Source organism: Amphibalanus amphitrite, unplaced genomic scaffold (assembly GCF_019059575.1).
Source record: "Amphibalanus amphitrite isolate SeventyFive unplaced genomic scaffold, NRLGWU_Aamphi_draft 000804F_arrow, whole genome shotgun sequence".
NCBI lineage: Eukaryota > Metazoa > Arthropoda > Thecostraca > Balanomorpha > Balanidae > Amphibalanus > Amphibalanus amphitrite.
In genome coordinates, this window is record NW_024882298.1 from 170,198 (window position 1) to 197,649 (window position 27,452).

Genomic DNA, 27,452 nt, shown 5'->3' on the forward strand with positions numbered 1-27,452 from the left:
GCCGGCCGCCGGCGCGCGCCGGCCGGCCCGCACAGTGACGGCCGGTGGCGGCGCCTTCAGGCCGCTCCTGCGCCGCTGCGGCCTCTCCGCCGCCGATGCGCGCTTCGTTTTGATGATGGTCATGGCAGAGTGATTGCGGCGCTCACGTTAGGCCGCCGTGGGATAAGGAGATGACAGTCGGCCACCTGATCCTGGAATGACAAAATTACAGGCTATGAGCATGACCAAGAGCAAGAGCACAGAGCACAGGTATTGCTCAGAACAATTGACAAATTAGAAGGCATCGCTAATGAGCACAACAGTTTCAAACTTAATGAAACAGCATTTCCTGGTAAAGGACTGAACATTCATTCCATGTCCTCAATTGAACAGTTTCACACTGACAACAGCAAACAGTGTGTTAAGGAGTTACTAGAGTGAAGTATTCGCCACAATGTGCAAATTCGCCACAATGTGCAACAGCAGGAACAGGACAATCCATCGGCACTAATAGAATGAGAGCCAAAAATGACACCACTGAATGAATGAAAGCCAGTGATGGATTAATCAATGCTAAGCAAACCGTGGCTCCTTTGATATTGAGCTCCTATGGCATCTAGAAACACCAAATTTGGTAGGTAGGTGGGCCCCCTGGAGTTCTCGCCCCTGTGCAACTTTGGTTGCTCTAGGTCAATATTTAGGGGGGTTTTGGGGGATCTAATTAAGATAGAGCAAAAAGAAAAGCACCAGTGAACTCAGCACGTCAAGGCGTGTCGAATGATATACTTTATTGCTTTCTAAAGTGCACTTAAAGTTTTAATTATTAAGTAAAATTGAATTAACTAATTAAGTTCATGTTAGCCAAATTGCATCATACCGCAATCATTCGATTCGGCTGATCACCAGGAACACAATGACACCATTTTTCAAGCTCTAGCGTCATCATGTGCCAAGTTATTCGAAAAACGTCATTTGACCTCAGTTGACCTTATTTGACCTGACCCATGGAAAAGTACAGTGTGTCTAAAAAGAATGTACCGTCGCCACTACGTGGCGCTGGTGTCGCGAGCCGGTAGTTGGCTGAATCCGCACCAGACCACACATTCCCAAGCGCTAGGTGACTAACTGACAGCCGCGCATATCCGTCATTACATGGTGGTCATTATTAACAAAAATAATTACAAGAAGTAAACAACCGCATCTGGATGAAATGACCTCCTCTTTCAACTTGACATATTTTTCATCAAAATTATGTTTTCGATCAATATTGATCATTGTCTGATGCTGCAAATTGAAGTTCCAACTTCAGGCCAAAAAAGGGTATACGTCAACGTTGGACTACCATACAAACAACGGCCAGATAAAAGCTGGTTTATTCTTCTTGTACCAGGTGGCAGTACTTCTTTTCCAAAATCAGTGCTTGTATTTCCAAAATCGTGATTTCCTCGCTGAGGAGTGATATCAGCTTCATCGTTGCCAAGAATAGCTGCAATAGTGTTGGTTGCCAAAAATGGCATGTGCTAAAAATGACAACGATTGTCAAAACCTCCCCCGACTGATCTCAATACATAAGGTACCTACCTAAGTTACCTATTTAAAGTGTACCTACCCAGCACAAGCTGAAGCAGGTGCAAGCAAAAAAGTGGAAGAGCATTATATTCTCACCTGGTATTCTCACCTGGTAGGGTTCACCAAGCCTGACAGCCTTAAGGATAGTCAAGGCAAGGGAACCCAGGATCAAAGGATGCGCCAGTTGAGATAAGAATTCGCGAGTATAGAGGGGTTACATAGCAACTGGAGTTATAGCATCCACATAAATAGCTCATACGAAAAAATACATGTGAATCAAGAATATTTGACACGAAGTTGCTCATCATCAACTACTCCGCAGGCTGGTACAGTTGGTCACGAATCGCATCGGCCAAGGCCCTCTTAAAGCTAGTTAAGTCAGGTGCGGTCACAACGTTTTCTGGGAGGCCGTTCCAGATGTGTATACATCGGATGGAGAAAGAGCGACGACGAACATCTAGTGTAACATGTGGCACGCGTATCTTGTAACAATGGCCTCGAGTGCAGCCGTGTAATTGACGAGAGAAAAATAATAATAAATAATAAATAATAGTACTCATACTCCAGGAAAGCAAAAGGGACCATGCAAGGTCTAATTTGAATTTAAATTGAAGCTAGAATGATAGCATTGGCATTGGTATGATGGCTACAGACTAGTGCATGCTTGTTGTTGTGCTACGAATCTGTAAAAATAAGTGGAAAAGTGAAAAAGCACTCTGCATATCATCAAACGAATTGAAGTCTTACCTTCTCATGTAGATATATCACATCAAACCCCCATTATCAGGGAAATCCAGTCTAACCTCAATAAATTTCGAAAAAACTCGCAAGCGCAACCATATCAACGACGATCACCGCTCTCGCCGCCGCGCAGACTTTTAAAACCAGCGTGCGTCGCGATTGGCTGTTTTTGAAACTCGACGCCAAACATCCTGTGTCGTGATTGGTTACTATTAGGTATCAGGAACTCTGAAAATATAATTTCGAAACCACTCTTTACATAGAAAGATTAAGTGAAAAATACTACCAAGAGTCATTATGAAATATATTTTAATAAAAAAAACAATGCATAAAATAACCTAGCAGATAAATGAAAATAAACATTTAAAAATCACAGCTATGTCGCCATGGTAGAGCAGCTAGTTTTCAATTCCATGATGCTCACTTATCCATTCTTTACATGGCCTCAGGGGCGGATCCAAGGGGGGGGGGGTCACATGGGTCATGGCCCCCCCCCCTTGAGGCCCGGGGGCCCAAAGACCTGCCAGGGGCACCACCGGCCTATCAGGTGTATCACAGTCCTGACAGGGGCACCACAGGACCGCCAGGGGCACCACAGGCCTAGCAGGGACACCACGGGCCTGGTGCCCCTGGGCCCTGACAGGACTGTAACGCCCCTGACAAGCCTGAAGTGTCCCCGGCAGGCACGTGGTGCCCCTGACAGGCCTGAGGCGCCCCTGCAAGGCCGGTGGTGCCCCTGGCAGGCCTGTGGTGTCCATGGCAGGCCTGTGGTGCCCTTGCTAGGCCTCTGGTGCCCCTGACAGGCTTGTAATGCCCCTGGAAGGACTGTGGTGCCCCTGGGCCCTGACAAGCCTGAGGTGCCCCTGACAGGCCAGTGGTGCCCTTGCTAGGCCTGTGGTGCCCCTGGCAGGCCTCTGGTGCCCCTGACAGGCTTGCGGTGCCCTTGGAAGGACTGTGGTGTCCCTGGGCCCTGACAAGCCTGAGGTGCCCCTGACAGGCCCGTGGTGCCCTTGTTAGGCCTGTGGTGCCCCTGACAGGCCTCTGGTGCCCTTGCTAGGCCGCTGATGCCCCTGGCAGGCCTCTGGTGCCCTTGCTAGGCCGCTGGTACCCCTGCGCCCGGAGAGGACTGGTGCCCCTGAAAAGTCTGAAGTGCACCTCGGCAGGCCCGTGGTGCCCCTGACAGGCCCAAGGTGCCCCTGCGAGGCCGGTGGTGCCCCTGGCAGACCTCTGGTGCCCCTGGTAGGTCTGTGGTGCCCCTGGCAGGTCTGTGGCGCCCCTGGCAGACCTGTGATGACTGGTGCCCCTGTTAGGTCGCTTGTGCCCCTCACAGACCTGTGGTGCCCCTGGGCCTTGACAAGCCTGAGATGCCTGGCTATGACAGGCTCGTGGTGCCCCTGATAGACCAGTGGTGCCCTTGCTAGGCCTGTAGTGCCCCTGGCAGGCCTCTGGTGCCCCTGCTACCCCTGCGTCCGGAGAGGACTATGGTGCCCCTGAAAAGCCTGAAGTGCCTCTCGACAGGCCCGTGGTGCCCCTGGGCCCTGACAGGCCCAAGTTACCCCTGCGAGGTCGGTGGTGCTCCTGGCAGGCCTCTGGTGCCCCTGGCAGGTCTGTGGTGCCCCTGGCAGGCCTGTGTTGACTGGTGCCCCTGCTAGGCCGCTGGTGCCCCTCACAGGCCTGCGGTGCCCCTGGAAGGACTGTGGTGCCCCTGCCCCTAGGGGTGCTCATGGGCCCAACAGGCCCGTTGTGCCCCTGACAGGCCTGTCGTCTTGCTAGACCTGTGGTGCCCCTGATTCCTGGCAGGCCTGTGGTGCCCCTGGCGGGCCTGTGGCGCCCCTACAAGGCCGTAGGTGCCCCTGACAGGTTTGTGGTGTCCCTGGAAGGACTTTGGTGCCCCTGACAAGCCTGAAGTGTCGAGGACAGACGCTTTAGACGCCAGGGTCAAGTTCGTCGGACTGACAACGATTTGCTTACCTGATAACGTTCCTGGTAAGTACTCACTACTCAGCGTCCACAACATATATACACATAGCACATTCATATACACATATCACATATAGCACCTACTTGCTTACAATTGGTAAATGTGGTTGTGGCTAAGAGTTAAGATACTGACTAAAAAAAAGAAAAAAAGAAAAAAAAACTGAAAATGGGGGCACCACCAAAATGAAGTGGACGAAATCCGTTGAGTTTTTAATTTTGGGTATAGGTAGGGGCACCACTTCGATTCATGACCCTCCCCTTGGAGTTTTCCTGGATCCGCCCCTGCATGGCCTTGATCAAGATTGCCTTGATGATCCATGCTCCAGTCCAAAGATATCGCTATTTTTCTCGCCTAGTCAAGTGACCCTTAGGAAATACGTATCTTAGACGATATAAATACAATCTGTGATTACAGGCGCGTAACCACGAGTCTGCAGTTATACTGGGGACTACGTGGAGGGCCGCGAAGATCAAATACCTGCCGGTAAAATCAACGTCATACAAGTTTCGAGTCAAAAGTTATGAAACAGAAACCTTTTCCGCAAAAACGCCAACCTGGAAGCTAAACCGTTGACCTTAGGTCAAATCTGAGAGGAGAGAGCATTAGGTACTCAGAAAGACATTTGAAAGAGAGCTATCGAATGCGCTTTCCCGCAGCACTGCAGCTTTATTTGTTCCTGACTTATGCGCCGATTTGTGAAAAGTTGTCGAAATTGGGAACAAAAGTTCATAAAAAATTTACCTTTGGTGACCTCCAAAGACCTCAGCGATGACCTGATCAAAAATGACATAGGTACAGTAGGTACGTAAAAATGACGTACCTACTGTAGCGAACTATCTGATAGTGATGCTTTTTACCGCGTCTTTCTAGCTTGCTTCTTTCCGAGATAATCTGGTGTGGCCAAAAAGCCCCCTCCCCCCCCCCCCCATCGCACTATGGCTCAGGTCAGGTCGCTTTCAAAATGCCATTACTCAAAAAGTCGATTTTTACTATACGCTTCCTAAGTTGGTTGTTTTAGCATAAAATTGATCGGTGCATTCGATGGCGGCCCATGACACAAACGGAAGTCAGTTGTGACACTTGGTTTGTCTACGGAGGCACAAACGGAAGTCAGTTGTGACACTTGGTTTGTCTACGGAGGTGTTCAAAGTGCCAATTCACCTCTAGGCGCAGCACCGTGCCGCTCCATGCGTCTCAGTCTGGCTGTACGGTGTTGCACGGGGTTGAGGTGTACCTATGCATTGCGAGTGCAATGTCCAATGCAGACGCTGGTGGATCCATGGGGGGGGGGGCACCATCCACGGTAGTTCTTCTGCGCTGCATTAAACATCTTTAGAGGTAGAGGTCTGGTTTCCCGTATAGCTGCTTTTCTATCATTTTGTAACCTCTACACCGAAAATTTCATTTTCAAAATTTACATTCTTAGTAAAAGCTCCCCAATTAATGATCGGACATACAAGCTAATATGAACATATCAGAAAACACACAGCATACAGATGCCTACCTACATACAAACAAACACATAGGTCAAACGAGTGCGTTCATAACACTGATCTGTCCGTACAGGCGATCAAATCGGTCGGAAACGCAAAGCGTGCGGTAGCGCTCCCAGCGCTGTGTTCTCGGCTGGCTCGTCATCCGTCCGTCCGTCCCGAGCTGCACAGACGACCGGACTCGTCCCGTCAGTAGTCAGTAGGTACCCACCGTGCGCCGTCTCAGTCCGGTCCGCGGCACACGGCACCCGCGGGCAGATCGCTCACAAACATAAACAATTACCGAGCGTAACCCTAATACATACATACACTATCACTCAAACTTACGGGGACGTTTTGCTCCAGTCCAAAGGTGAGCTATGCTTGCGGTAGACAATGACCTGTAGGTACCTATGTCATTTCAGGTCACATGAGGTCATGACTCATGACCTAACCTCACGGTTATCCGATACACTTGACCTAAGATAAGTCGACATAAATGACCTCGGATGACCTGTGTGACCTCTACCAAAGATGGAATATAGGTAGTTCTTCCTATATGATTTTTTTTAAAATGCCTTTTATAAATATCAGTTATTTTCTTTTCTGATCGTTTTAAGCAAACACATAAAACTGTAGGCAGTAAAAAACTAATTTGATGAAAGTGTTATATTTCTCTTCAATAGCTAGTGTGTTAATTATAGGTACCTACGTAGCCTGCAAACGACCGAGTGCAACATTGTGGGACCCTCCCACCTTAACATTATATTTGAGTTGAGATAGCCAAAATGGGGTCCCTGGCTCACAATTACCGGTTTCGGCACTCACAACACCGAGAAATGCCTTAAATCGGAAATATTGAATTTCAAAATTGCAGCATTTTGATTCAGAGGGGCTAATGCATAGGTATACCCCTCTGAATGTGTGACGTCAGCGCAGATATCTAACGATTTTTAAATGTTTGACTAAAACGTTTTGTAGCACGCGGTGGTATATGCTGCTTTGCGCGCAACAAATACCGCACTTTCAAATAAAGTCGCTATAGGAACAGCGGAGATCCCAAAAAGTAAACAAAAGTAAAAGTCTAATATCTTGAAAACCGGTGAATATTTTTCGATGAAATTTGGTAGATATTCGTTTTTGCTCTTTCTGAACCGAGCGACATCACTTTCATGCCAATTCATTAACATTTTTGAAGGTGGGAGGGTCCCTTTAACTATTCGTAACATAATTGAGTGCACTAGTGGGGAACATATATTGAACAAAACTAAACAAACAAATGAAGTTGACCTTTTATATGACATACCTAAAGGATGTATATACAAAGTTAACAGTAGGTATATTTAAAAACGGTTCTGAATTCGTTTTTTTTTATTCGGATTTTACATTTCTTATGTCGACGAAAAGCGTTACTTCATTTATTTGTTTGAAGCTAAAAATGGCAGCCGCTGCCGGACGCGTTGATCTGGAGCCTTCTAAGCGGACATACACCCTCTCCAGCCGAGGGTCGGACTGAGTCTGACAGCGGCCAACTCCTAGTCGACGCCAACGCTGCGCCGACTGGGTGTCGGGCCGACGGCGGCATGTTCATCGGGTTATTGTCTTTAGCTAGGTACATACCTACCAGGCTAATGTCACCCAAAATAGTCACTAAAACTATCAAAATAAATAAATACCGTATAAAAATAAAATATATAAATTATAATATTAGCAACGTTATATAGGTTATTTCAAAATAAAGCCCATTTTATAGAGACAAACATTTTTGTCCTATAGCTTAGAAAGTCACGGAGTGCTCCCCGAAAGGTATGTTTAGGCAGAATGTGGGATGCGTATGATCACTTTCACTATGTGCCGAGCGCCGTTCTAACGAAATTAGCAGTGTTTACAAATGGTAAAGTTCTCCACGTACAGCCGATCTCATGAACGTTATAAGCACATAATATTTAGGTAGGAACCACTCGCCGCCAATCAGATCTCGAACCAGTGCACTAGCCACTGGAAAAAACGTGCTGCAGAGCATGCCCAATCACGCCATCGTCTTCTCGCCGTTAAGTGTGGCAAGATGTCGGATTTGGACGGGCCTCAGTAGAGTGGTACTTCTCCAGTGATCCAGGTGGCTCAGGACGTTGCTACTGGCACCAGCAAGAAGCAGCCAGGGATGAGGTGCCGAGGCGTCGGTCGGTATAGCACGGGCCGCGTCAGTCGCGGCGGCAGCGGCACCGAGCCGACGCCAGTCCGTCGAGCAGCTCCACCAGCGTCAGCACAGAGGCGCCCAGCAGCAGGCCCGCGATGCCGCCGATGTCCGAGATCAGCGTGTTGAACGTGTAGTCGTACTTCTCCACGACGTCCTCCAGCTCGGCCAGCAGCTGGATGAGCACCTCGGCGTTGACGCCCTGGCCGCTGACCGTGCCGGCGGCGGACAGCTGCAGCCGGTCTCGGCTCTGCACGACGTACATGTCGGCCGCGCAGCTCGGCCGGCACCGCGAGCACTCGGCCACGGCGTGCAGCATCGCCGTCTCCGACGAGCCGCTGATGTTCAGGAACAGGCGCCGGTGGCTGGTGGCCGCCAGGAACTGCTCGTACGAGGTGCAGGCCGCCGTGTCGGCCGGCTGGTGCGCCAGCCAGCGGAGCCGGCACGCGTCGCCGCCGGCCTCCGACCACTGGCACGCGTCGTGGCAGTCGAGCACGTCGGCCGCCGAGGTGTGCGCGTCGCACGGCGCCTGCTCGCTGCTCAGGCGCCTCAGCCGCGTGCGTTTGACGGTGAATTGGCTGATGACCTGCGGCGGCACGACCAGTACGGAGGCGACCCCGAGCACGGCGGCCGTGTCCGACCAGCGCACGTGCGCCGGGTGGAGCGCCACCAGCCAGCCCGAGTGGCCGGCCGCCCGGGCCGCCCGGTCCGTCTCGGCCAGCTGCAGTCGCAGCTGGGGCAGCATGTGTGCGCGCGGCACCGGCCCGCCGGCCGTCAGCGTGTGACACTGACCCAGCATCTGCGAGAACGGGTGCGAGACGCGGCCGGCGGCGGCGCACGGCTGGCCGGCCAGCGTGCACCGCACCACCTGCTCCTCCCAGCTGTAGGAGGCCTCGTCCAGGAACCGCTCCAGGTCGGTGCTCTGCCAGCGGAGCAGCTCCAGCCCGTGGAAGAACCAGTCGGCCTGCGTGGTGTTGTCGCGCGTCCAACGCGCCACGGCGCTCGGCTTCAGACCTCCCAAGGCGCACACGGTCACGGCAGGAAACTCGAGCTGGTCGGCCGACGAGTGCGACCAGCTGCGGGTGACGTCGGCCTCAAGCAGCCGCTGCACGCTCAGCAGCAGCTCCAGCACGAAGATGACCAGCGCGGCGCCCAGCACGAGCGCCCAGAGCGCGCGCCGCAGACCGTGGGCGCGCCGGTCGAGCAGCACACTGATGCCGGGCACGCTGACCGTGCAGCCGTGGCTGGCGGCCGGCGGCGCCGCCTGCGGCCCCGGCCAGATCCGGACCCTGCAACACGCCGCACCGTCACACAACAGACCCAGCCAGCCGCGCCAGCCGTACTGTTCAATAACATGTCAATTGTAAATATTGTGACGCGTTTTATTTATAGGCATGCGGTGATGGTAAACTTGTGGCAATGTTTCAAATCCTCAACAGTCAACGCAGTTAGTTACAAGATAAAGATGTTATTAGGAAAACCGGCTATTTTCACTATGCTTTACCGTTGTAGGCCAAACAGCTGACCTCAGTTCGTATCGTTAGCTATACTTCAGAGAATCCTTCAATGATCTATCTTTTTTTCTGCGACCTCCTAGCTCTCTCAGATCACGAGATACGGCGTCGGATATGACCTCAGCGACCAGTCGGTAATCCACAAAATTTGACCTCTTATGACCTCGAAGTTGTCTGAAATTTGGTGGCGCTACGTGCCACGGCACTCCGCTATAAACGAAAAACCCTCTCTCTCCTTCCGTTGCCGCTAAATGGTCAAATTTTACCCTAACCTTGTACCGGTTCTCGTTTCCTCAGACCTGGTGACCTGACCTGAAATTTGCGGGAACGGTGTCAACAGGTTGCCCCAGATGATGTCAAATTTAGCGGCGCCATTTTTACACTATTCTAAAAAAAATCTGGGGGGGGGGGGTGCATCAACTCCCTCCGGCCGAGAAGTTAATTCTGGAAAACAGCATGCTTACCTTTACCAGGTCATTTTATGCCTTCACATATTACACGGGCAATTTTGCGCTTGTTTTACACTTGTTATCTACACGTAGCGTTGCAATGCATATAGTAATTAGTGCATCTCCTGAGTCCCTGGCTGCTCATGTCATAACGTAAATGACTCATGGCTGGCGCCTGACGCACGCTGTGCCGCAATACATTAATTACGGTAGAATGGGGTTAATTTGGCCACTTTTTGTAGAAAGCGTTGTATATCGGAATCGACACATTTCTGCACTCTATCAACGCTGGCAGGTGTCGCATTCATTTTACTTGTCCGTACAATAAACAAAAAAACATTAGAGTAACTACTTACCTATAGGTACTTAAATTTTGACATTTTAAAAAGGTCAGCAAAGCGGCCAAATTACCCCGCTAGCAGGGTTATAGTGAGCGGAGTTTCACTGTCAGAGGCTGTACTGGTGACAGCTGCTCGGCCGTGCGACCGGTCAAAGGTTTCCCTACCCCACCGGGCGCTATCCCCACTCTACCCGAGCTGAGGCCGGTGCAACTGGGTGCAACCTCTGACATTTCAGCGCGGCCAATTTTTCTTATATGAGCATGATATCAAGCTTTATTGAGCAAAGTAGACATGAACAAATGCAAATAGGTAAATGCATGATGTGAAGATGACAGAGCAATGAATCTTCTGCTCATGTATCCTGAAAAACTCAAGTACCGACTTGAATCGTTAAACTAACAAGTAACAAATATGACGCCCGTTTAGTAGAACGACAGCCGAACCTCCTTGCCGTGGCCGGTCAGGCGGGCCGAAAGCGTCGGGTCTGCGAGTCGATAAGTGTCATTTCACGCTTCTGTGTGGCCGACTTTGGTCCATCGTGACACTGAGCTGTGTGATTGCGCCTTATTGTCGGCTGTGGGAGACGCATATGTTTGGAAATATTGCTTCGCTAAATATTGTTCTTTGGCGTTCAGCTTTCACTGGAACTCAAAAATACGTGTTTATGTTTTCAAGAATGTCTGGGACAGCCCGTTGAATAAGAAATTATAAAGTTTTCACAAAAACGCAATTTTCAAAAAAGGCCATCGATCGATTTTGATAAAAATAACATTTTTGGATTCAGCTCACCGTCAGCTTTCGAATGGTATATATCGTTTCTTTTGGGCCTGAGATGACCTTCCGACGAACCGTGTACCTACTACCCACTCCTGGGGCGTTCCACGACAAATCGACAAGTGCCCTGCACCCTCATATTTTATTTTTTGCTTAAAATTGGTCTAATGGGTTGTGATGGGCGGGGAATCCAGCTGTGGCAAGGATTTTTTTCTTCGAACAACGGTTTCCGAGATATAGCCTCGGGCAATTCCTGGATGTCGCGCTGCAGCCCTATGTTTGGCGGCCCATAACTAAAAAACTATTGGTTTTCTACGATAAAAACTTCATATGGTTCAACTCACAATCAACCAACAAACATTTTGGCTATCTCGGATTTTCAATTTTTGAAAATTTTGATCACGTGACCTTTTGACCGATTTTTCGAAGAGTGACCTTGATATTTTCCCACTGAAAGTTGCAATTTTGTCTGATGACGATTAAAGCCTTATCAATTGTCATGCATATGCGAAAATAAAAAAGTGGATATCGCCCTGCGTTGACCTCAGGTCAGGTCATTTTTATGACCTGTCCATTATTACGAGCGGGAGCGACAGCGAGATCTCGAGAATAAAGCAAGATAGCGACAAGCGGTAAACGGTGCAGGGTACAAATGGATAAGGTCTATAATTTTTACTGAGGTCATTTTCAGGTCATCTCAAAGATGACGTCACAGGAGCAAAAAGGAAGTCAAAATTACGGCACTACATATATATGAAGTTTTTCTCGAATAACTTTCAAGGTATCCCAGCTAGGAACAAACTAATATCACCATCGTGATCCTCTCGTCGATCCGCATCGAAACATATGTATGTTGACCTCGAAAGGTCGAAAGGTCAAAAGTTGACCTAAGGTCACGTGAGCTAAGGTCAACTTTTGACCTTTTGACCTTTCGAGGTCAACATACATATGTTTCGATGCGGATCGACGAGAGGATCACGATGGTGCTATTAGTTTGCTCCCAGCTGGGATACCTTGAAAGTTATTCGAGAAAAACTTCATATATGTAATGCCGCAATTTTGACTTCCTTTTCGCTCCTGTGACGTCATCTTTGACCTGACCTGAAAATGACCTGAATAAAAATTATAGACCTTATCCGTGTGTACCCTGCACCGTTTACCGCTTGTCGATATCTTGCTTTATTCTCGAGATCTCGCTGTCGCTCCCGCTCGTCACGTGACCTAAGGTCAACTTTTGACCTTTCGACCTTTCGAGGTCAACATACATACATTTCGATGCGGATCGGCGAGAGGATCACGATGGTGCTATTACTTTGTTCCTAGCTGGGATACCTTGAAAGTTATTCGAGAAAAACTTTATATATATATATATGTAGTGCCGCAATTTTGACTTCCTTTTTGCTCCTGTGACGTCATCTTTGACCTGACCTGAAAATGACCTCAGTAAAAATTATAGACCTTATCCATTTGTACCCTGCACCGTTTACCGCTTGTCGCTATCTTGCTTTATTCTCGAGATCTCGCTGTCGCTCCCGCTCGTAATAATGGACAGGTCATAAAAGTGACCTGACCTGAGGTCAACGCAGGGCGATATCCACTTTTTTATTTTCGCATATGAATGACAATTGATAAGGCTTTAATCGTCATCAGACAAAATTGCAACTTTCAGTGGGGAAAATATCAAGGTCACTCCTCGAAAAATAGGTCGAAAGGTCACGTGATCAAAATTTTCAAAAATTGAAAATCCGAGATAGCCAAAATGTTTGTTGGCTGATTGTGAGTTGAACCATATCAAGTTTTATCGTAGAAAACCAATAGTTTCTGAGTTATAGGCCGCCAAACATAGGGCTGCAGCGCGACCTGCTGGAATTGCCAGAGGCTATATCTCGGAAACCGTTGCTCGAAGAAAAAAATCCTTGCCACAGCTGGCTTCCCCGCCCATCACAACCCCTTACACCAGTTTTCAACGAAAAATAAAATATGAGGGTGCAAATTAAATTTTTTATTTGTCGATTTGTCGTGGATTTGTCCTGTCCATAAACGGCTCTGGTAGCAGGCGGCTGAGGTACGCTGTGCCGCAGTACATTAATTACTACGCACTCCTGTCCATAGATGGCTCTGGTTGCAGGCGCCTCACGCACGCTGTGCCGCAATGCACCACCATTAGTTCGTGCTCCTGCCCATAGATGACTCTGGCATTGAGCGCCTGACGCACGCTGTGCCGCAATGCACCGCTACTAGTTCGTGCTCCTGCCCATAGATGACTCTGGCATTGAGCGCCTGACGCACGCTGTGCCGCAATGCACTGCTACTAGTTCGTGCTCCTGCCCATAGATGACTCTGGCATTGAGCGCCTGACGCACGCTGTGCCGCAATGCACCGCTACTAGTTCGTGCTCCTGCCCATAGATGACTCTGGCATTGAGCGCCTGACGCACGCTGTGCCGCAACGCACCGCTACTAGTTCGTGTTCCTGCCCATAGATGACTCTGCTATTGAGCGCCTGACGCACGCTGTGCCGCAATGCACCGCTACTAGTTCGTGCTCCTGCCCAATGCCCATAGATGACTGGTATCGAGTGCCTGACGCACGCTGTGCCTCGGAACCAATAAACATACAGCATAAGCGGATAGCTTGGATGAACCGGTGACCACAGCTTGAATAAACAAACCCCCAGATTCATTGATGATAGTTACTGAAAGAACGGGGCAACCGTCAGCCCCAACCCGACATGACCCTCGCTGCCAACGTTGGCGGCTATCACGTGATATTTTCCCCTGCTTCTACACCATTTTCGAACCAAGTTAAGACAAATGACGCCTAATTTAAAACTGTTGATTTTTGAATTAAAACAATCGAAAAGTGTGTTAAAACACGTGACATTCAGCTTAAAACGACCAACACGCGATTTCGCGTGTCAGTTGTTTTAAGCTGAATGTCACGTGTTTTAACCCACTTTTCGATTGTTTTAATTCAGAAATCAACAGTTTTAAATTGGGCTTCATTTGTCTTAACTTGGTTCGAAAATGGTGTAGAAGTCCGTGCATGCCGATGACCGCAAGTAACAGCATTTGCCAGGCATTTCAACTAATACCATTCTATGTAACAGTGAACAAAATTACAAAAAAAACGAGGTATTAACATTTGACCTAAGCCCACGATTAATGAACCTCAAATTACAAATAGTCCAAAACACGTCATAAGTGATGACATTTTTTCTGTTTTACGATTAGCAGTTGACAGAGCCGGTGTAGCCAGACGGTGGTACGTCAATTGATGACCAAATAATGCACACCACCGTACCGATTTGAACTATGAGAATTACGGCTTACAAAACTACCGTCTTTACCAAGCAGGATCCAGAAGTCCGAAAACGTCAGTAAAGGCTTAAGATCCAGACATTTGGTCAGTGAGCGGCACGGGTTCCCTGGGGTAGGTATCCCAGTCAGGAGCTGCGCCTTCCGTGCTCCCACCCGGCGCCGCGCACTTACACCACCATCGGCGGGCCGGCGGTGAGGGGACGGTCGGCTCTGGAGCTGCCGATGCCGACTGCCCGCTGGTCAGCCGACTGCCGCCCGGTCCGCAGGTACCGCCTGCCGCCCGGTCAGCCGACCGACTGCCGCCGGCCGTCACTGGTACTCACCGAGCTGCTGCTGCTGCTCCGCACACGACAGCCCAGGATCGGCCCACCAGGGCACGACAAACGCGCGTGACGACCGACAAATAGAGAAACGACTGTGTGCGCCTCACGCAGTTTATTCATCAGTTAAAGTGGGCAATAAGACACAAGTATAGCTTTAGGCCGCATGTCGTTCAGTGGTGTGGGAATTATTAGCGGCGTCCAGCGACGCCGAATGGTTTGCCGGATGTCGGATATTTGTTCGGATGGTTTGCAAATGCCAGATAGCAACATTCACTTTTGACCGCAGCTTCACCGTGTCTCTTCGCAAACGTCGTTTGGTGCCATTCCAGCTTGGATCGGCCACAGTAAGTCAGTACGGTCCCCGGGACTATTCTGTGAGCGTAGTGTAGGGGAGAGTGGGGCAAAGCGGGCACCCATCGTTTTAGCCCTATATAGCTGGCGTCAGTTCCAATTTATGGTTTCCAATTATACTTCTCTTCACGGTCGTCCGAATGAGCCAGACCGGGGTTTCAGGCCCATCACCATTGTTCTGTGAAACACGGAAAAGCATTTCTTTCCAGGTTACCAACTATGTTTACAATTTTTAAATGTTATGTTTTTCCATAACCGTTTGGAATTTTTATAAGCGTTCTTGTCAATGCATTGCATGGTTATCGTACATGTATTGAACCAATTTTAATGCTTTTTACCCCACTAATAGCTAAGCTGGAATATTTTTTGTCTCGGACGGTATGCGCGGGGCAAAGTGGCCACCCCCCAATTGGCCATAAGTTGCTTCCATCTGGATAAAAACCATTATTTATATTCAAATGTGTCGTCATGCATTCATCTTGGCCACTTTTCAGTTGCATGAGTTACCAAATAATGCAATTAAATGTTAATTTTCATGAAAATCCTTTCATTGTTTACCTACAGGTGGAAGATGATAAAGCAAACATCCATCCTCGCTTAACTTTGTCACCATCAAATACCCTAGTCGTACACGAGGCAACTATTTTGTTTCTCATATCGGGACTGGAGAAGACCCCGGTGGCCGCTTTGCCCCAGGGTATGGGGCAAAGTGGCCAATATGCATAGGTTTAAAGTTTTGTCAATCTCTTTCATATGCGAACGCCCTTGGAAATAAAACGCAGTTGAAATAAAAGGCAACTTAACCCTCGCCCGTAAACGGTGTTTTGCCACCTTCGCCCATGCAGGGGGGGGGGGGGGGTTGGTGCGACCCCCCCTGGCGTTTGAAAACGGAGCGTCGTAGAGCTGAGCGGAAAAGACCAACGGATTGCTCTCAACGAGATCTCGCGATTGGTGGTATATTTTTGGTCCTAGGTCAACACTTGACCTACTTATGACCGGTCAAAGGTCAAATTTTCGGAAAAATCTAACTTTTTCAGATTTCCGCGCCGATTGCGGCAAAACGGTAAGAGATATCGACTTGAAACCTTCACTATCGTGATCCTTGATCAATTCTCTATCGTTTGGTGTGTATTTCGATGTCATAACTCTAAAAATGATGCGTTGGGAGCATCGGAAGTTTGCAAGGTCATTTGTGCATTGGGTCACGTCAGGCGTGTGACCTCACTGACCTGACCCTGACCCAAAATGAACTACAAGAAACAACCGACGATGCCTGAAATGGATAGCAAATTCGAATTCAGGGCATCAAAATATCCCGAAAAGGCATACAAGTGCAAGAAGTTATTACAGGTCAACCGAGGTCACTGACCTGACCTTGACCTTAAGTAACCTTGAAAAGGTCAACGGACATTGCGCCAATGTCAAATCAGCCAGTTATGATTCTAAAACAATCCATCAGTGTGTCAGGTCAGTCGGCATTTATACCAATGTAAAGCAATCTCCAATTTAGCGTAAATCTGGCCGGAGGTTGTTCCCTTTATGACGTCATAACTCCGTGACCTGACATGACCTTGACAAAAAATTTTTACCAAAAGTTGCGCAAAGGATGCCCCAAAGGGTACTAAAAATTTGAGCAGGCTATCTGAAATGGTTCGGCGTGTAGCTAAGAAAAACCTCAGGGGGGGGGGGGGGGGTTGCAACAACCCCCCCCCCTACATGGGCGAGGGTTAATAGGGATCACATTGGTATAGAAAGAATATTTCCAAGTTTAAAAATCAAGCGTTGGCATCGTGAGAAGCGTTAGGGTGGCCGCTTTGCCCCACTCTCCCCTACGCACAAGTCAGCACGCATGAAGTGCCGCCCCGCCCCGCCCGTCCAGGTCAGGCCGCCGAGGGACGGCTGTCACGGTGGTGCGTACACGACCAGTCACCTCCGTGCGGCTCCGGCCATCAGCTCGGTCCTGGTGCCCGCAGTCAGTACACACACACACCGCACAAACACGGACCGGCGAAAAGATGACATTTTATTGGAGATTCGATGATCACATATCGATGGCAGGATGGCAACAAGTGAAATTTGCACAAGGACCACATGATAACAGACGTAAATGCTCGCCAAAAGGCACCGCTGTCTCAAAGAAACACGGTGAGTGTAGCAAAGGCACCATGGACATTGGACATCAAACGAACAAAAAAGACGACGATCTGTAATTAAATGATGATATTTAGCAACTTAAGTTGCTTGAGATCACAAAAATTGATGTCGTTACGCACAATATTTTGCACGTTGACAATCAGCTATTGCACGACCCACGTCGCCTTTAATTTCAATGCTACTTAGTTTTGCATATCAATAATTTGTTTTACAAAATAAAAAGGAGTGTTGAATGTTGCAGTAATATACAGTATGATCGTATGGTATATGTCACACTGCAGTAGGGCCGGGCCAGTTGCCGTTCTGTCGTCTCTCGGGTGCAGCGTTCGAGTCGCGTTGCGTTGCGGCGCTGTGCCGGTCGGCGCCTGTCTCTGGACGGCTCAGTCGTCGAGCTGACAGAGGAGCGCCGTGCCGCGCTTCACCCAGTGCTGTGCCGGCCGCTCGGTCGGCAGCAGGAACGGCAGCACGAAGTTGGTGCTGTGGCCCGTGGTGCTGAGCGTACCGCGCCGCTCGGACGTCTTGTACAGCGGCGACAGGTAGCGCGCGCCCACCTCCAGCTGGTCCTTCTGCACCGGCTTCAGCCACACGATCGGCAGCGGGTAGTAGAGCACCTTGGGCAGCTGCTCGGCCAGGCCGCCGCTGCCCGCGCACACAGAGCCAGGGCAGAGCCACGGACAGGTGTTAGCATGGCGAGAGACCGACGGCTCGTGCCACAGACTCAGCGTACAGGCAGAGGTGTTAGTATGGCGAGGCCGACGGCTCACGCAGCCAAAGCAGCGGCTTAAAGCAATAACTAAAGAAATTACTATATAGCAAGGAAACAATTATGTTAGTTAGAAGCGCTACATTGCATTTGGAGCGATGTTAGATTGGAGTAACAGCCAAATAGATGCACAATCAGAAAGAGCGTTGTGATAAAGCCAAACGCCGTGAAGTGGAAGGAATTTGTTGAACAGAAGAGTGGCAGGGATCCGACGTCTCAATCATTCCGCGGCGGGCCGGACGGGGTCCGCGGCCACCTCCGTCCCTGTATGGCACGGCAGGTGACCGGTGGACCGGCCACCGTCCGATGGGGACGGTCCCACCCGGTCGTCCCAGCGGTCCGGCGGCCGTCCACCGGGAGACGGGCCATCGAACTGGCATCCCGCACCAGCCAGATAGACAGCGGGACCGGCGCGGCGCCACGGGGCCGCCCGCCCGCCCTTCCATCCGTAGGTCCTGACCTTCCCACCAGTCCCACCACCTTTTCTCCCACCCAACTCACGTGTCGTAGTCCCGGTGGTCCCAACCGGCCAGCGCTCCCTGCCGCCCCGACTCACGTGTCGTAGTCCCAGCGCTCCCTGCCGCCCCGACTCACGTGTCGTAGTCCCTGCCGCCCCGACCCACGTGTCGTAGTCCCAGCGGTCCTGCCGCCCCGACTCACGAGTCGTAGTCCCAGCCGCCCCGACTCACGTGTCGTAGTCCCTGCCGCCCCGACTCACGTGTCGTAGTCCCTGCCGCCCCGACTCACGTGTCGTAGTCCCAGCGGTCCCTGCCGCCCCGACTCACGTGTCGTAGTCCCTGCCGCCCCGACTCACGTGTCGTAGTCCCAGCGGTCCCTGCCGCCCCCGACTTACGTGTCGTAGTCCCAGCGGTCCCTGCCGCCCCGACCCAGGTGTCGCAGTCCCGGTGGTCCCTGCCGCCCCGACTCACGTCTCGTAGTCCCTGCCGGCCCGACTCACGTGTCGTAGTCCCAGCGCGCGCCGTCCAGGAAGAGGCCGTTGATGAGCACGCCGTCGTCGGGCGTCTGGGCCGGCTCGGCGGCCAGGTAGACAAAGTCGAACGTCAGACGGTCGATCGGCAGCACGTACTTCCTGGCGAAGTTCTGCATGGCGCCCGTGAGGAACGCGTGCGTAAAGTAGAAGCCCGACAGCCAGAAGATGCGCGGCTTGCCGTGGTCGTACCAGGTCTGTCGGTCAGCGGCGGCGCCGCACCGGTCAGCGCGCGCGGGACGGCCTCTCCACATCGAACGCCGTCAAATGGCGTGCTTTGGCCACCCAAGCGTGGTGTTCATTTAACCCGCGCCCGGCTGGGGGTCCTGGATTTCCACGCCCTGCTGGGGGGGGGGGTGTTTGAACACCCCCCCCTTGTAACTCGGCTCCTGGGCCACGTAGCGATACGCGGAAGGCGGCGTTCGAAAGAGCGTAAAAAATAATGACGAAATCACTTCGGTCAATTTTTTGGTCAGGTCAAAGGTCAGGTCACCAGAGGTCATTGAAGGCAAAATTTCGCCGATTTCCAGGTCGAATGTCGAAAATTTCCAAGAAGCTAACGCATAACTCGGGAACCAATAGAGCTACAGCGCCGCGGAAAAGTGCATCCGATAGCCCTATAAACGCCCTTTCTGAGTAATTCTCTCAGATTTGACCTAACGTCAACGGTTTTGCCTGCAGGGGGCAAAAACTGCAAAAATAGCCGATTTTTTTTAAAACAGTTTTTCTGCAATAACTTTTGATCCAAGCCTTGTACGAGCTTACTTTTACCGGCATCGTGTTCCTCTCGTCAAGACGCATCGAATGAACTATAACTTGACCTTGAAAGGTCAAGTTGAAAATTTGACCTCAGGTCAAGGTCATGACCTGACCGGAAAGGGTCATGTTGCATATCAGTCGATCCGTATCGTCGAGCTGAACACATATAAGGCGTTTTCATCGCTCTAGCATGCCTCTATCAAAAGTTATTTGCGAAAAACTGCTAGATACCATTCGTGACCTAAGATGACCTCAGGGCACAAACAAGGGTCACGGACACCATTTTCATGTTCAGTGTGTCTAAACCACTTGTAATTCGGTGTTTGGGAGTGTTTATAATGTCTTTTGTCCAAAAGAAGCGCATTTCAATTTTCTCCCATTGACTTATAATGGGGAGGTCGCAAAATTGACCTGACCTTAGGTCATCGATATCAAAATTCTGAGATATACATTTTGTACATGCTATTGCTCTTAGCAATCGCTGAAAGTTTCAAAGCGATCGGCCACTCGGTGTAGCTATGACAGACATTGAAACTTTTTATGAGGTGAGGTCACTTCAAGTGACCTGGTGACCTGACCTTGAATGACCTTGGTCTGAAATTTTCACAACATGTGTAGAATTGATGTATGATAAGGTGTACCAAAAACGGCGGCGCGGAGCGCCGCCGTTTTTGAGATATTCGCGAAAAACCACAAGGGGGGGTGTTCAAACACCCCCCCCCCAGCAGGGCGCGGGTTAAGAGCCGACCCGGAGAATAAGGCGGTGACGTCGATTGCCTTAGGTAAAAGGTAAGCAGCGTTCGTGAGCGGGATCCAGACGGCTTACTTTCTTTCAATATCTCGCATGCCACACTTCTAGGAGCTTATCCAGACCTTAACCCTATTAGTGGCAGGCTCCTGGCTACCCCCTATTAGTGGCAGGGGGGGGGGCTGTTTACGACCCTCCTTGATATCTCGAGATCTAACGGGCCGATTTTCAAAATTCAAACGGCATTCGATTTCGCTCAACGTGATCTACATTTCTAAAAAAAAATAAGAATTAAAAAATGTCAATAGGGGGGGGGGGTAGAGGGGGGTAAAAACGGGCAAATTGCAGATACATTTTAAACTGTTTATCACGGCCAGGTTTCTGAACCAATCTTAACGCAACTTTTGCCGATCGATAGAGAATGAACCAGGAATTCACATGGATCCTAAAAATATGCATTTTCAAAAATCATAGGCGGATACAGATCATTGAGATTGGGGGTACACAAAAAGTATAGTAAATAAGGTTTTTGTTGGTACTGTTTCTAAAAAGGGTGGTAATGGTCTTGTTATGTTACAATTTTCTTATGAGAGAACGACTACAATTGTATTGGTCATGCATAGGCGGTGTCAGGGCACCTATGTTGGGAGGTAAAACATAACCCCCCTTTTTGGACGCCTGGATCCGCCTATTATAGCAAAAACGTGTCAAAAGAGGATGCACAATAACTGTATATGTTATCACATAATACCTTTCATTCACTGTTCGTAAAACTGGTGCAGCATCGTGATCTACGCCCAAATGACTCGCTTCACGAATAGGACCCCCCAATTCCCAGTGCTCTGGAGCCGCCCCTGGTAAAGTTATGAACTTGAAATTTTCAGGGAATTTGCCCAATTTAGTTTTAAGAAAAGTCAGAAAATTTCAGCATCGTAGCTTCAGCGGTTTCGGAGATATTCCCGAAAAACCTGAGGGGTGGATAAAAACAACCCCCCCTGCCACTAATAGGGTTAACCCGCGACCTGGTGGGGGGGCTATTTTTTGCCCCCCCCCCCTCCAGACTTTTCGATATATCTCCAGAACCGCTGCGCCGATCGTCACCAAACTTTCAGTACCCTCCCGGACATCAATTTTACACATTGTGACCAAAAATTTTTCCAAAGGCTATGATAGGTTGGCCGGAAATGACGTCAGAGTGACGTCATGTTCTGCCGTTTTCGACCCAAAAAAGGGTTTCGCGGGAAGAGCTGTCAGGCCTATAGCTTTGCAAATACAGAAAAATGATAAAGACATAGGGGAAGGTGGGGTAAGACGGCCCAGCGGGGCAAGACGGACCACCAGCCCTCCCGGCTGAACTGCTGCTGGTATCTACTGCTTTATGCACTCACTATGTTTGTTTTCCTTCGTAACAATGGCCACCTTGGGCTCATGCTGCTAGGATGCATAGCTTTTGAGTTATAGAGAAAAATGTTGTTTTTCGTCAAACCTATCTAATATAAGAGGTCTACGGGTGATTCAATTACGGCGCCTTTCTTGCATGATTAGTTTCTATTTTGCACTTAACTGTGAAGAACAAAGTTATAAACTTAATTATAGTCACACTTTAGGAAAGGCAAGGTTTTGCAATGTTGGGTTATTTGACATATATGTCATGATAATTACAGAATTTAGATTTGGGGCAAGACGGACCACTGTGGTCCATCTTACCCTGTGGTGGTCCATTGTAGGGGAGAGCGGGGCCAGTTGAAACATGGGGTCAGATGAAACATTTCTTTATTTTCAACAGTATGCAACATATGGCGTTGCCGACACCACTGCGCATCCTCGCTCGACCACTTCCTTTGTCAACGGCGTTTGGGCGGCAAACGGACGGTACTTTTGATTTGACACTTGTTTTTGTGTTTTTGAGGGGCGTTTGGGAGAAATCGTTTTTATGAATATTTTGTGATATATCATATACCTTTGTTTGCTGAAAGAAGAACTCCTGACTCCGGAATAACACCTTATTTGGCCCTTCATTCAGCATGATGCCGTCCCTCCAGCTCGTTTGACATACATGCTTTACGGCGCGTGCGAGATGGCGGGAGCGGATGGGGTCAATTGAAACGCTTCTCTGAGGGTCAGTTGAAACAGGGCCACAGGCCGTTTCAATGGACCCCGGTGACCTTTGCAATGGTTATTGTTCAGGGGCTGTAAACATTAAAGGAAATAGTCCACCTTTGAAACGAGCTTTTAAACTGAAATAGTAGTTTAATAGAGCTCAATTTTTGTCCCGTTTTCTTCAGCCTTTTGCTTGAAAGCACACTATAGCCTGAGATATTTCTCATTTTCCTCATCCGCCCATTTTACCATAGTCTATGTACAGGGTGTCCCATAAGTTCGTTCTCACCTAAATTTTACGTTTTTAGGCTCTCTTGCTTAAAGGCACGCTGAAATTGGCTCGTTACTGAGCTTACGTGGTTGCCATGGCTGGTAGAAATATGCTCCACAGTAACTAATTTCTGTAGACAAAATAGTTTTTGCTAGAGAGCCCGTTTCCTACACAGACGGCTAACGCCGGAACTTAGAGGTCTCCAATACGGGTACGTCTCGGTATTTAGTCAGCACGTGACCATTCGCGACGATTGAGGGTGATTGAGGCCTACCAGTCTGTAGACAATGTCCATCGCTAACTGGACGTACAGTCAGCAAGTGACACCGATGATTTGTCGGGAGTCAATCACTGCAAATTTATCCTCTTTTTTTGTCAGCTCTCAGGAGTGAGCCATGTGGCCAAAACTGTGTGGCGCCAAAGTGGCCATCAAAAAGGTCAAAGGGTTAGAAAGTTGGTAAGCAGACTTTTCAGGATGGATTACCAGCTGTCTAAAATTGTTCTTATGGGGTATATAACTCAAGGTGACTTAAGCTTTGCTTACCGGAGGGCTCAAAACAGTCAAAAACGTCTTAAAATGGCCAAACATGAGTTTCGTTGTGCCTGAGGCTAAAAAACTAAAGGGCTGAGGACATCAACCAGGTCATCTGGACTAACTAGTCCACGTTCGAGATGAAACACCCGTCCAAACCCGAAAACAACCCCATAAGGGCGAAGGAGGAGGCCTCCGTTTCGTCCCGTTATGTTCGTATGCGAAAGGCCAAGGTCACGGTATTGTGGGGTTATAGGCGTCCAGACGCTGACCAGGTTGCGATTGGTGTCCCAGAAACAGCTTTGGGAAGCATAATACCTTTTCAAGAAAATCTAGGAGGAGTTTCAGCCCTCAAGTTGAACTCGAAACGCGAGTATGAACACATTTATAGAGGAGAAAATGGCATCCGAGAGGTCGTAGGCCCATCTTCAGGCAAGACAATGCATCAGTGCACAGGTCAAGCAAAGCTTAAAAGCGGTGCAAGGAGACTGTGACAGGCGTTTGTGGCAAGACCACATGCCAAGCACCTGATCGGATCAAAATTTCATAAAAAATTGTTGGTTATGCTGAAATTTAGGCTCGTCGAAGCGTAGCGCTGTTCCAGCCTCGAGGAGTTCACGGCGCATGTCAAGTCAGTCTGGGTTAACTTTAAGCCTGCTATGCAGCCAAACATGCCGGTTGGCATGCCGCAGCATGTGTTCATGTGTTTGCCTATTAAATGGGGAGCACATTGAGGGGTCATGAATATATCAAAACGCAATGTACTCTGTTTCACATGCAAATAAAATGTGAGAACGAACTTATGGGACACCCTGTACTTTATGTCACCTATTATGAGGAACTTTGCACTTTTAGATTTCCAACGACCTATTGAATGTAGCATTTGGAAAAGTAAATCGGACAAAATATCTCCTTAAAAAAGTGGCCTTAAAGAGGAAAACATCCCATTGTTAAGGATAGGTGCAACTGACCCCATGGGCTGGTTCAATTGACCCTCGCATCGGGGTCATTTGAAACGGGCGTAGAGCTGTTTTATAAGCATGCGTTTGGCAGCAAAATATGTTTGAAACATAATTTTACATATCTTAAAATAAAGCCAAAAGAGCATATTTTGTCATAGTATTGTGCATTTTTCGATATGACAACTGGATCTCGCTGTGCATGTCAATATATAAAAAGTGGTTCAACTGGCCCCGCTCTCCCCTACCCTGCATATGGAAAGTTCTTTTCCAAAACATTGACACAAGTTTAAGTAAACTAATTTTTCAGGAAGGAGTCTTTGTTGCCTACGAGCCATGCATGCAAGTGCTCAGTTAGCATGCATTCATGCCAAACGACAATCAACACACATGTTCCCAGCTTTTAGCTGCACTTCCATCACACAGAGTGAAGAATAAAGGCTCATTTTGTTATTTTACCATTCTGGTTACTTTTTCTTACAAGAGTACAGAGCAGAAGTGTAACACACATGAACGGATAGCAGGCACTGCTGGGTGGTCCGTCTTACCCCACGTTTTTTCTTGTCTGAGTTTTTGACATGTCCCTCTTAAAGAGCATCCACCACCTAGATGTCTTTAATTTGAAATTTAGTCTTTACACATATCAACAGAGGAAGGATTGAGCATTCCGAAGACTATAAATAATATGAATTACGAGAGCAGTGTAGCAAGATATGCGGCCTCAAACCTTAGCTGGTCCGTCTTACCCCACCTTCCCCTAAAAGCTGTAGAATCAACAGGGCTACAGAACTGCTATCTCGGATTTTTGAAATTTTTGGATTTGGACCCCCAAAAATCAAAAAATATTTTTTTTTTGGATATAATAATCGAAAAATCCAAAAAGTTTTTTGAATTTCGCAAAAACCGGAATATATGTGATAGTGCTTACCGCCTTCCATCTACATACCAAATTTGAGATTGATACCTCTTTTTTGGCGAAGTTATAGCGAAAAAACTGTTCAAAATTGATGACGTCAAATTTTCAAACTCAACTTTTCGCAATTCTAGACCCCGTAGCGCAAAACAAAGACCACCATTAGACTCCCCGTGATGAGCTGCATCGAATCAATGCCCATTTTATGCAAAACTATCAACTTTAAAATTTGACCTTTTTTGGCCTAACCTTGACCTGACCTTGACCTGAACTTCACCAGAAAGTGACCTAAGCCGTACCTGATAGTCTTATAACCAACACCATTGAGTTGGAAATGAAAAATTGGCCATAAAACATGCATCACACAACCTTAGTAAAGTTGGGCTCATATGACCTGACCTGTGATCCTTGGTGACCTGACCTGTGACCTGACCTGGTATTGTCAGTGACCTCTAATAGCAACATATCTACTAGGCAACTGACGCCCTATCGCTGATTATCGACAAAATGCGTTTTCCTCGGTGTTATAGCGCATTCCTTAGCAGACCCGTGAACGGTGAAACAGTTCATCTTTGACCTGACCTGTGACGTCATCGGTGACCCCGAGGTCAATGAAATTTGGTTTCCTTCGACAAATTTGACAGGCCTTTCGAACGCCGTTTGAATTTTGCGGATCCGTCCAGTAGTTTCGGAGATACGAGGGGGGGGGGGCAAAAAATAGCCCCCCACCAGGTCGCGTTATAAACAGACCCCACCAGGGCGCGGGTTAAGTTTAGGGGAGAAAACCCTATCCCCTACCTTCACAGTTTTTAAAACATCAAAACAAGTTGATTTTCGGTTGAATTCAGAGAGCACACGATTGGAGTTTGGAGAAAACTGCCGAGTTTCTCCGTGCCTTTACGCCACCGCTACCGTTATAAGCAGCAGCCGACAGTTATAAACTTTAACGGGCTCTTCGGTAGCTGGCAGCTAATGAGACATAAACCTCCATGCTGTTCCATGCTAAATATGCAAAGTACCCATTTCATGAGTAAACCAAAAAAGATGCAGGATATTACGTGTCTGTGTTATGTGCATATGTCAAACAGCAGCTAATTCAATATGCCTGTAATGCGAATCGAAATATAGCACCGGGACCGTTCGAGCAGCGTGATGACCTCGATGGATTGGGTCGAGGTCACCTGTATGGCCCAAGTTCCCTTCTGGGCCGTCAGCCCCCGGCCGGCCACAGTGTGCACAACGGGTAAAACTGCCAATACCAGACGTTTGTTCGGCTGCACTGCATCATGATCAATTACTCTAGCGTGTCGCAAACGCGGTATCATGAACACGTAGACATAACTTCCTCTTCGAGCCAGGGTATCCATACGTCATTGGTCAACAAAAGTGAATCACTCAGCACAAAAATACAGCCAGGGAACGCAAACAAAAAGGCGACCGGGGCTTATTCGGCTCCGCCGGTGGGCGACAGTGCCCATTAGTGACGTTATTTCGCGGAGCATCCGTGTGCGGAAGGCTACTGCGCCATTCGGCGGTCCCGCTATTAACCCGCGCCCCACTGGGGGGGCTATTTATAGCCCCCCTCCCGTTTTTCTGCAATAACTTCCAAACCGCTTGACGTATCAACGCCAAACTTTCAGTACCTTCGGCTGCATCAATTTGACACCTTGTGTCAAAATTTGAACTTCGTAGCTACCATAGGTCGGCCGGAAATGACGTCAGAGTGACGTCATGTTCGGCCGATTTCGACGCAAAACATTGAACCACGGCAATCGTTCCCAAGGGCTCAGTTTTTAAGCTAGATCCAATTTCTTTGCATGAGAGGACTCAGAATAGACTGCGCTATCAAACTGCTATCTTGGATTTTCAAAATTTTCAAAATTTTGAAAATTTCATATAATGAAATTCAAAATTTACATTTTTACATTTTTTTCAATTTTTTTTTTGACTTTTCGAAAAAAACCGCAATATATGTGATAGATAGCGTTATTATGACTAACTCTAGCAAGTTTTAGCTAAATATCTTCAAAAATGGCCAAGTTATACGCATTATTGCAAAAAATTTACAATTATTAATTTTTCAAATCAATTTTTCAGCACGTATTTGACATCGTACGCCAATATAAATAGCACCATCGTGTTCCTGAGCTCAAACTGCATCCAATAGACACCTTTTTTGTTGACAAATTTTAACTTCAAAATTTGACTTTTTTGACCTGAAAGTGACCTGACCCTAAGCTAAATTTGACTCAAAATGA

The 27,452-nt window shown here is 48.6% G+C and overlaps 2 protein-coding genes across 6 annotated transcripts in view; both read right to left on the reverse strand.

The window, feature by feature from the left end:
* Nucleotides 1-7,943: 7,943 nt before the first annotated feature.
* On the reverse strand, nt 7,944-9,928 carry LOC122366406 (acid-sensing ion channel 4-like). Its single transcript, XM_043338640.1, has 2 exons — nt 9,921-9,928; nt 7,944-9,225 (listed from the first exon to the last, which is right to left on the reverse strand). Exons 1-2 carry the CDS (start codon nt 9,926-9,928, stop codon nt 7,944-7,946), a joined length of 1,290 nt encoding a protein of 429 aa, XP_043194575.1.
* Nucleotides 9,929-17,016: 7,088 nt separating this feature from the next.
* LOC122366404 (dynein axonemal heavy chain 12-like) overlaps nt 17,017-27,452 on the reverse strand; it is a 126,038-nt gene continuing 115,602 nt past the window's right edge. For all 5 annotated transcript variants that reach the window (XM_043338634.1, XM_043338633.1, XM_043338635.1 and 2 more), the window contains 2 exons: nt 18,883-19,109; nt 17,017-17,800 (listed from right to left, as the gene is read on the reverse strand). In XM_043338634.1, coding sequence (XP_043194569.1) covers nt 17,542-17,800; nt 18,883-19,109 — 486 coding nt within the window. In that variant the 3' untranslated portion in view covers nt 17,017-17,541. The remainder of the gene's footprint in view (nt 17,801-18,882; nt 19,110-27,452) is intronic.